Source organism: Brachycentrus maculatus, unplaced genomic scaffold, assembly GCF_059751285.1.
Source record: "Brachycentrus maculatus isolate JH-2025_06_01 unplaced genomic scaffold, ASM5975128v1 h1tg001269l, whole genome shotgun sequence".
In the NCBI taxonomy this organism is placed as follows: domain Eukaryota; kingdom Metazoa; phylum Arthropoda; class Insecta; order Trichoptera; family Brachycentridae; genus Brachycentrus; species Brachycentrus maculatus.
The window spans coordinates 31315-41717 of NW_028281944.1; the positions used below are offsets into that span (position 1 = coordinate 31315).

Below are 10403 nucleotides of genomic sequence, written 5' to 3' on the forward strand. Positions count from 1 at the left end.
AGGGTCTGCTGTTCTGCAGTGAGGAGTTTCGATACGCCGATTTCCATGCAAAGTTCATCGCGGGTCATTGATTCGATTTGGGAAACGGTCAGAGCTTCGATGCAATTGAGTGCGCTCATTATCGCTGCGTCGATAAATATAATAATGATAATCGTATATAAATAAATACAGACTGCAACGGTCGATTCAGTTCCCAAAGCAAAGATCCCAATTCAGAAGGCGCAGAAATCAATGATGCATTGTCAAAGCAGTGCGATAAAGGTTTGATCGACGGCGAGAAACTGATGGAGAAAAGCCAATAAGGGCCTAAATGCCTTAATAAAATAGACAAAGCTAATGCATATATCGAATTGGTTGCAATCAAATGGACATCGTTATGCCCCTTTTCGCGAATTATTACAGTCTGTCTTTGACGTTTCTTCGATTGATTTTGTTGAGGCTGAGAGTAATGTTGCGGATCTCCCCGAGGTCGTATTTCTCGAGCAACTCGAACGTCCTCTCGGAAAGGCTATTCTGGCCGAGGTTTAGGTTCGTGATTTTGGAGCAGAAGCAGGCGTTCATCAGCTCGTGAATGCAGTCGTCGGTCAGCTTGTTGCGCACAAGCTTCAGATTACGCAACTTCTTCGATTTTTCTATATGTTCCAGCATCCCGAGCACATTCTGATCCCCGAGCTCGGCACCCATATGTTTATTACGTATTGCTACTTCTGTACCCCTTCGAGTTTTCCTTTGGATTGCTAGTTTAGCTGCAATTATAAATTTGCTTGCTCTCATTTTCTCGAACCAAGACTTTAAATGTTTCAGGCTCTTACTTTGATTTATGGTGTTGCTGTTGTTTCTTGCTCCTAACTGGTTTTCTTAGAATTATTAATCATAGTAATCGTATTTGAACTATGACATTTTTATGTTATGTAGTCATCGATAAATCAAATAATATATCTGTTTGTTATATTATCGCTTCGAAACTGCAAATATTTAATCGAGTGAGTGAAATTGAGAGTTTAAAGGATACTCTAAGTAATTTATAAATTAAAACTCAATGGTGGACTTCTTTGGCTCGAGTTTGTTTATTGTGATTCATCAAATTTGTTCGTCAAAAATGGCAGCATCTCCTGTATAAAAATTAGAAGATATTTCTCACCACGCGATAGATGTGCCTGCGGACGCCCCCCCATAAATTGGTTGATACAATCGATACAATTGATATTATTCAGAGAAATATATGTTTGTACTTCAGTCATCTTATACATTGTGCTTTGGAAGAAGCGAATATTGTTTGTGCCTCATAGTATCCAGGTCCTGGAGTTAATTCTGGCTTCCCTTTCATCCTCTCAGCCTTTCCGAAAATGGGCTTCGCGCTTGAAGGTCGGATTATCTTCTGTTCGTAATCTGCAGGCCCTGGATTCGTATGTTTCGTTATCATGTTTCTTTAACTTTTCCCGATTTTAGCGCTCCCCGGCCTCGCCTTCACGAACTATTTCTTAGGAGTGTAAGTGCCTGGACCCGGGACCTCAATTTCCATGGTCTTTAGGAAACTCGAGCCAATCGAGTACTTCGGGCTATTCCTGCAATGAAAATAGTCATATGTGCCAGGGCCTGGGATAGATTGACAATCCTTGGTATCAAGCTTCTTTTATTTGCCTATCGAAAAACCATCGCTTCTTTTATCGAAAACAGAGTTATACTAATTGTTAGAACATACGTACATCTGCTGGGCCAGGCATGACTACTACTTTATTCTCCTTGTATTTATGCCCGAAAGACAACTTTGGGCTGCTTGCGATGCTGAGACATTTGGGGTTGTACTACCCAGGTCCGGGGCTTGCGCTGGCCTCTTGATGGTGATGCTTTGAAGAAATCGAGTATCCCTTTTTGACTGAGAGTGCAGTTGTGATAAAGTCCGCATAGTTGTATTAGCCAGCTGAATATTCTCACAATTACGCCCAGGAAATTTTGAATTAGGGTGCTTATCGAATGTTTTCGATTATTTTGGGAAATTAGCAGAATATGTATGGCTGAAGACCTTCTCAGGGCTATATTCGGCTGGGCTTGGGCTCATCACTTTATGACAAATGAATCGATGCTATTTACCAAATTTGATGCCTGAGTTGACGGCCTTCTTTTGATCATCAGTATACTGTCCTTCATACTCGCCAGGCCCTGGAGACTTTTATTATCGATGGTGTTCGACTTGATGCGAGAACTTGATTGTCGGAGCACTGGATTTGGCAAACTAGAATTTAGGATTATAGTGGCCGGGATCAGGTGTATCGTTGATCGTCTTTTTTAGTTTTTATTCCATTTAAAATTTCCCTAATCTGTTATTTTTCTAGCATTAAGTGCAATTTACTTGGGGCTCGGTTAAAGTGTAATCACCAGGACCTGGTTTGTCGTCGATTTTGAAAGTGTTTCGCTTGGCCGTTCCGATTCTAACTCTCGATAATAGTTACTTGCATGATGCTTTGAGTTAGAGATGCGAAGTCCGAGGGTAGTACTCAAAGGGAGATGGCGCTACTTTTTTCATCGATTTATTGCCTGGATTATGATTGCCGTACGTTTGCCCAATATCGACCATGATGGCGATTTCTTATACATCTTTCTTTTCGATTATATCGATTTTAGTATTTCGATGATTGATCGATCTTTAGTAATATGATCTATTTTAGTCATACAATTCATCAAATTCGTGTATTATATTTATGTGAATGGGAATTGATGATAATAGTCAAGGAATATCAGTGGACTATCATGACTATATCAAGAGTCATTAACTTTGATTTGCTCTTTCTACGGTAGTTCTAGGCTCCTTCTGTAGTAGTTCTAGGCTCTCTTCGCATTTCTTAGGAACCGGAGTGAGGCCTTTGTCCTGGTAAATGCTGATGACTGTATTGGCTATTCGATATCCGGCTAATACTATTCTCTTTTTGGCAGTCTGGAAAGTGAGGTTTGTGTACTAACTGCTGATTTTGTTTGTCAGCAGCATTTCGGGGTATGTCGAATTTCGTGCTATTTATAAGGACTATCGCACCCATACATTTGGATCAATGCTTTCTGCTAGTTTCTCGACACTTGCCCCAAATTATTTGATATAGCTCAGCCCTACCTCCTTTAATGCTGTCAAGTTTTGCAGGTTCAGGGGTCGAACCAGAAACCATGAATCGTTTTGGATTTTGAAAGCACCTGCATCCCAAAATGAATGCAAGTTTTGCACAGTGCCATTTTGTAGAGTTATCTTTAAGCTGTTTCCCCCGCGATCTCCACTTGGGAATGTTTCATTGAACAAAGCGACTGAATGCAAAGGCTGGTGAATATCTCCAGCAACATGAATGAGATATCGAGCAAAAAGGGCTCTTTCCGCCGTGGTTTGATTAATGTTGGCTGAGAGCACAGCGATTGCATTTTGGATAACGGATACCGAATTGAGAGAGTTTTCAGTTTCGTTGATGACAGGGAATACTCCATCTGTCAGATATGGCCTACATATTGGATAATATACCTGTTGATAAAATGCCAAGAATTCCACAGCTCCATGTTATACTGTCTTGCCTTGATGTCATCAGGCCAACATGCAGATTCTACAAACGTTTTCGAATTTGCATCAACGAGATTGTTTATAGATGCCACTAATTCTCTGAATTTGATAGAAGCAAACGGATTAAGCTGATCCCAACCCCAACCCCAACCCCAACCCCAACCCCAACCCCAACCCCAACCCCAACCCCAACCCCAACCCCGTAGAACCATCAGGAGATAGGCTTTCATCTATATATTGTATATACTGCATGTATATTTGTGTTATTTATATATTTATACTGTTTATTTATCTGTAAGCATATATAAATACATTGTTGGCAATTGAGTACTATCGCTTATAATAATCAGAACAAATACAGCATCATGAATATGGAACGATTGCTCAATTCTGAAGGCAGCTATAAAACTCTCATTCATAAAACATTGGAGGCGATCAAAGATGAAGCAGACCAAGAAAACACCCTTAGAAACTTAGTGCTCTTCTGCAAGCAAGTGTTCGCTTCCAATGCAAACCAACGTAAAAAGTATTTGTGTCTACTGGTAAGCTTGAAATAATTAAGTTCATCAGGGATATGTTCGAGAATGCCAACTCCGATTACTTTTAGAAATTAGTTGATGAGTATTTTGCATTGAAACTGCATGTTTTTGTTCAAAATCACCTCGAATCCAGAAATCGCGAAAGTAGGACAGGAAGTAAATCGTAAACTATTTAGCTGAGGATCGCGAACATAGCGAAAAGACATTTCAATTCGCTGTTGAGACTATCGTGTTCTGGGCGAAGCGCCTTTCCTTCATGCTCAAGTCAACCTTTGCGCAACTTTACGACGATTTGAAAACGAAAATGGAGTTACCTCAAGAGTTTATTTACTACAAGAAATAAAACTTGCTCAAACTGTGGAATAAGCCCGATAAGAACGAGCTTCGCCTCGATGAACAGAACCCCATAATTGAATAGCTTGACAGGAAATTCAAAATCTGCAAAGAGCAACTTGTAATTACAATCAATTAGTCCATTATAAACGATGAAGAAGTTTTGGTCAAGCATATCGTTTAGAAGCTACGAGATTTCCTCATATACTTCTTCGGCAAATATAAGTCGCTGGAATCGGAAGAAACCAAGGACAGAGATATAATAATTGTCTACTTTCATATTATAAACAATCTCTATAAGAGGATCTGTAGCCGCATCTACATATCTGTGCAAGAGATCATAGCCCTCATCAAGGAAATATTTGAGGCTGAGTATCCTCCAGAGTACGATTCTGTGGACCGAATGGATATTATTGAGTTGGCTGGCGTGTTCAAGTACAACGCTCTCAGCATCTTCCAAAGAGTACTCTGTTATTTTATTATAGATTCACCAGCGCATCGAGAAATAAGATGCTATTCTCGGCCCTTTTAAGTCCTCCCTGAACCTCGAGCAGGTCGAGCCAGTAAAACTATCGAATCTGTAAGCCAGCAGAAAAAACAACCGTTCAATAACCTTCCTGAATGCATAGAGCAGATCGAAGAGCCCTTGATCATCTGTAATCAAATAGGAATGAAAGCGAGCAAGAATATTTTATTAGCATTTTAAAAAGTAGTATAAGAGGAAATAAAAATTCCGTTAAACTATTATAGCATTTATAATAAGCAAGTCGGAATTGATTCGGCAGCAATAATCTCAAATTTTAAATGCAAGTAAAACCAAATAAAATTAACAAAAATCAAGAACCTTTCTGCAGAGGACTTCGATCTTTAGACTGTGGGATTCGACTGATTGTTATTCTCGATAGTTTACCCGAGAGTCGGATTCTATCTATCGGCTGATACCCCCTTTTTTTATTATTTTTGGAGAAATCGTTTCCATTATCTTTGTTTTATCTTATGTTTCGCAGCGGCGATGTTTGGGCCGTGTTTTTGTATATGGGTTGCTCCCGCCTCATTTAGTAAAAATCTATGTATTAAAATAAGTAAATAAATTCCCAATCAGTAGTAGCCTTCAAAAATGGGCCTCCCATCTTTGCCAATACTGCAAATATGGATCTTTGCCCGAGGCTGAAATTGGCGATGATGATTATTAAAAAAATAATGTAATTTTCTGGACAGGAGAAACTTTTTAAAGCACAATCGAAGCCATCTAATTCTCCAGGGGATGGTTTGACACACTTCGAATATTCATAATCCGCAGTGGCTGCGTAGACACTCACAAATCAAAATCTAACTTTATTAAAAAATGGCTCCAATTCTAAGCACCACAATCGATTTATAATAGAATAAGGATCCCGTGGGACAGAAAGATAAAAGTGCAGCGAAGCCCTGGTGTTATTATTAATGTGGATGGAGAACTAATTCTGATATAATCAATTTATTTGTGTGGTAGCAGCTCGCCCTGGCTCATCAGCATAATGTGGAGAAAATCAAATGTTGGAAAGGAGGAATGCTAATTTTCCTCGTCACTTTAAGCCCCATTAGGAACATCGAAGGTCTAAAATTTATGCCTTATCCAATAATATGCCAAAATATTGAATGAAAAAATTGAATAGAAAAACAATTGGGAGCATTAAATTTTCCTACTGTCCGCCTCTCCTAATTTTATTGAAATTGACCATTTCGCAGTAGAGGACTCTTTTTTGGAAGGACCAGGATTATAAGATTATCTGCCAAATACTCCATTTCAATCAAATTAGGCCTCGGAGGAAAAATAGAACAAGCTTGAAGTGGCTACTCCTGATGTTCCTTCTCTGGTTCTGATGCGAGAATGTGATGACCTTATCCTCGAGCATTCTTCTTCAATTCACATCTCAGCTCAGCCCAAAAAAAGTTGCACCTGTAAAAAATCATAGTGCCTCAAAAATTACTGTGAATGCTTTCGCAATGGGAACATTTGCGAAGGGTGTGAGTGTTGTAATTGCAAAAACTCCGATGAAAACAAATTTGAAAGATAGATGGCAATGGCAAAGATTATGAAGAAAGAGCAAGTAGAATTAGTGGGGAGCGAAAAGTACCGTGGATGCCACTGCGCAAAAAGTCAGTGTTCCAAAAATTACTGCGAGTGCTACTTAAATGGGTTAAAATGTGGGAAGTACTGCAAGTGCAAATCATGCCTGAACGGCAAAAAGTAAAGGAAAATGAAGGGAGGGCATAAACAGAGAGGAAAGAAAGAGTCCAAGAGACTATTTTCCATCGATCTCTGATCAAATGAGCCTACATTACCCATGATTCGACAGAATTGACGAATTCAATGATGAGAATCATATATATATAATATTATAAGGGGAATTGCTTAATCTGTTTACATTAAATTAAAGTCATGGCCTCGTGAAATTAGTCATTAAATGATATTATATTTTGTGATTATGCATTACAGATGTGAATATATGCTATATAAACTATATAGACGTTTAAATGAAGTTCGATGGTAGGATATAAAAGTAACGTAGATTAATTCGACTTAGATATTGGGTACACACCGTCAGTACCTCAAGGATCTCGCTCAGGGAGTATGAAGTAACACTTGGCTAATTTAGAAAAATGACTAAGAAAAATGAAACAAAGCCACCCCTCGTGAAAAAATAGTAGAAAAACAATAATGATTTCGATTTGCTGGATGATTTTTTAGCACCCGAGCCCACAAAAAAATCAACACACAAAGTAAGTTATCAGGTACTTGAAAAAGCTGATTCGGTAGACAGTTTTTTCGATGAACCGGAACCATCGAAACTAAAAATTCAAATCGAGAAAGGGCCAACGAAGCAAATCGAACCAAAAAAGACAACACTGGCCTTAATCGATGATCAGATAATTGAAGATGAGCCCAAATTTACGGTTCCATCTTTCCAGAATCAGAGGCCTTCAACTGCTATCAGCATTAAAAAATAGAATACTGCGAATTTCAATGACTAGTCGATATCAATCAGTCCTTCCCTCAGGATAATGAAGCCTCCTTTGCGTAAGAAGTAATCGAAAGATGATAAAAAAAATGCAGATCTCTTCTAAAACTTAACTGTGATCAATGACCCTCCCAAAGACACCTCGAAGGAGCTCAAAATGACGAAGGATTTAGAGGAATCGAGGAATTTTAATATTTCAAGGGACAAAGATATAAAACCTTTAGGGAGGCGAATATCGATAGATGGCAAATAGGCTGAACCGCTAAGACTACTATCCATTGATGATAAGCCCAAGTAATTGAATATCAACTATTCTTTAACCCTCGAGAACAGCATTATGATCAATGAACCGAGAAAAAAGGCTCAAAACACAGCCAATACTTATGGCTATGACAATAACAAACACTTAAACCCCCCGAAACTCTCTTAATACGATGGTGCATCAATAGTCTAAAACCCGCCCAATATATAGAACAAAATGAAGGAGAGAATCGAGAAAAAATAACTAATTTCATTTTAATCATCCAAATCCGATGACATGGAGGCAATTATTCGAAATTATCAGCTTCATATCAACTCCTTACATTAAAATCTGCAGGAACAGATAAATAGCAACAAGGAAACGAGGGTCAAACTAATGAAGGAAGCTGACCAGATGATTTCAAATGAGAGAAACAGGCTCAGCAAACTGCACTAAGAGTAAGTCGAAAGAATAAAGCAAATGGGAACATGGGAAAAGACCAAAATATAGCAAAATTATCAATACGAAGTCGAACGGTTAAAGAAGGAGTTATAATAGAATAGAAACTCCAAGGGAGCTGCCTCTCATTTAAACAGCTTCCCTCAATCTTTAGAGGGATAAAGAAAATAGCTGAAGTATCAAGAAGACAAAGTCAGAATGTAAAGAAAGGCTCTCGAAGATAGGCAAAAGTTGCTCGATCGACGCGAGTACTAACTCGAAGAGAGAGAGCGGCAATTCCTGAAGAAGAAGCAAATGTCGGAAGAAGAGCTAAGGTAAGAGCAGAAGAAGCTCCTGAAAGCCGAAATGGAATCCAAAAAGAAACTGCTCTCGCAAAAGCAATCAGTCGAAAACTAAAAACAGGAAATGGCTGTCTAGATGGCAAATCTAGAACTTGATAGTTACAAGAAGAACTAGAGACTGCAAATGCTCATTCTAGAGGTAGAGCAGCAAAGGCTTGAACTCCAACGATAGAAATAGTAAGTTCGCAAGATCAGCCAGAAGGTCCTGCTTGAACTCAAATAAAAGCAAGAGGCACTGCGGAATAAAGAGGGGTCATTAGAGGGTCTATAATCTTAGCTTATTAAAAAGATCAATATTGTCGAGGCTCGAAACCATCAAATGAGCACCGGGAAAATAAAACATGAAATATTGCAGCAGAAGTAGAATGCCAAAGTAATGAGCAATTGTTAGTTTCCTCAAGCAGGGGAACTCAAAAGGCCATCATCCGCTCATAACATAAAGAACGAAGCCCAACAGAAAAAGATAATGGACACTCAGAATAGGTTTCATAACATCACGGGCAATGTTAGGGAGAGCTTCAAGCCAACAAGAAGCAAGCAAGACTTCAATCTCGATAACTTCTTACTCAGTATGTCCAAATATCCGAAGACCCGCGAAAAGATAACTTGAGGGAAATGATCTTGATTTTCGAAGCCAAACAATTATATCGATGTCTATGTTGTGTTCGCATGCAATATTTAATGTTAATAATGAATTATGGGGAAGGACCAAACATACGATTACCTCATCAAGCTCCTTATTGTGGGGAATAGCGGAGTCGGTAAAACCAACTTACTCATGAGATTCTGCGAAAACAATTTCATGTTGGCGCATATGGCCACCATTGGGATTGATTTTAAAACAAAAACTGTCGTCATTGATAACAAGAAAGTGCGCATGCAGATCTGGGATACAGCCGGACAGGAACGCTTTCGGACCATCACCCAAACTTACTATCGAGGAGCTATGGGCATATTTCTTGTCTACTCGGTTGACGATAAAGAATCCTTCTACGAAATTTAAAGTTGGATGAAACAAATTAAGACAAACGCCTCTCAAAATGTTGTTAAAATACTGATAGGCAACAAATCCGATTCCAAGCAACGAGAAGTCAGCACCGAGGAAGGCTAAAAACTGGCCTAAACTTTTAAAATCCCGTTTTTGGAGACAAGCGCCAAATTAAACAGCAATGTCGAGGATTGCTTTATGGTCATGGCCAAAAAAGTAAAGCAAGATCTGATTGAAGGAAGCAACTAATTCTAATTGAGCATATTAGGTTTGTCAAATGCCAAACTCAAAGCTGGTGACAAAATCAGACAATCCAAAAAGGCCAAAAACTGTTGTGAATGACGGCCGCTGCGAATGGGACTGTTATATTCTACGATAAATCATTAAAATAATATTCATACTCTTGTGTCCGTGTTATGCTCTACTTGTTATGATATGATAGAAATGAACAAATCCAATAATAGCCTGATAAAAATAGCTGTCTACTATATCACTGCGCCCTCCAATGAAGTAGCAGTGAAGATATCGGAAAGTTTACTCAGCAAGAGATTAATCGCATGCTGCAACATCGTCGACAATATCCAATCGACGTATGTTTGGCAAGGGAAAATATCAAAGGATTCATAAGTCTTGATGATAATAAAGAGTAGGGAGGATTTGTGTTCATAAATTAGCGAGGCTGTTCGATTGGACCATCCGTATGATGTTCCTGAAATCATTGCTCTTCCTGTTGTGGCAGGGTTTTCCAAATATATTGACTGGGTGATCTAAAGTACCAAAGAGCCGAATCAGCCTCAAATACCGAATGATTCGTGATGTAGTCAACAATTTCTCATATTCATGATGCATTCTATCTCATCTGGATATGTGACAAAATATCGAGGTCGCTTGATTTATGTCATTGCGATTATCACTTAATTCAGCGCCATTAATTATTTCGTATTCCTCATTGTATATTCTCGCCGATA

At 38.8% G+C, this 10403-nt stretch overlaps 1 protein-coding gene across 1 annotated transcript; it reads left to right on the forward strand.

Moving 5' to 3' along the window:
- Positions 1-9144: 9144 nt before the first annotated feature.
- Positions 9145-9684, forward strand: LOC148299246 (uncharacterized). Its single transcript, XM_088276269.1, is given in 1 exon segment — positions 9145-9684. A coding segment is annotated over 1 exon segment (540 nt).
- Positions 9685-10403: the final 719 nt, after the last annotated feature.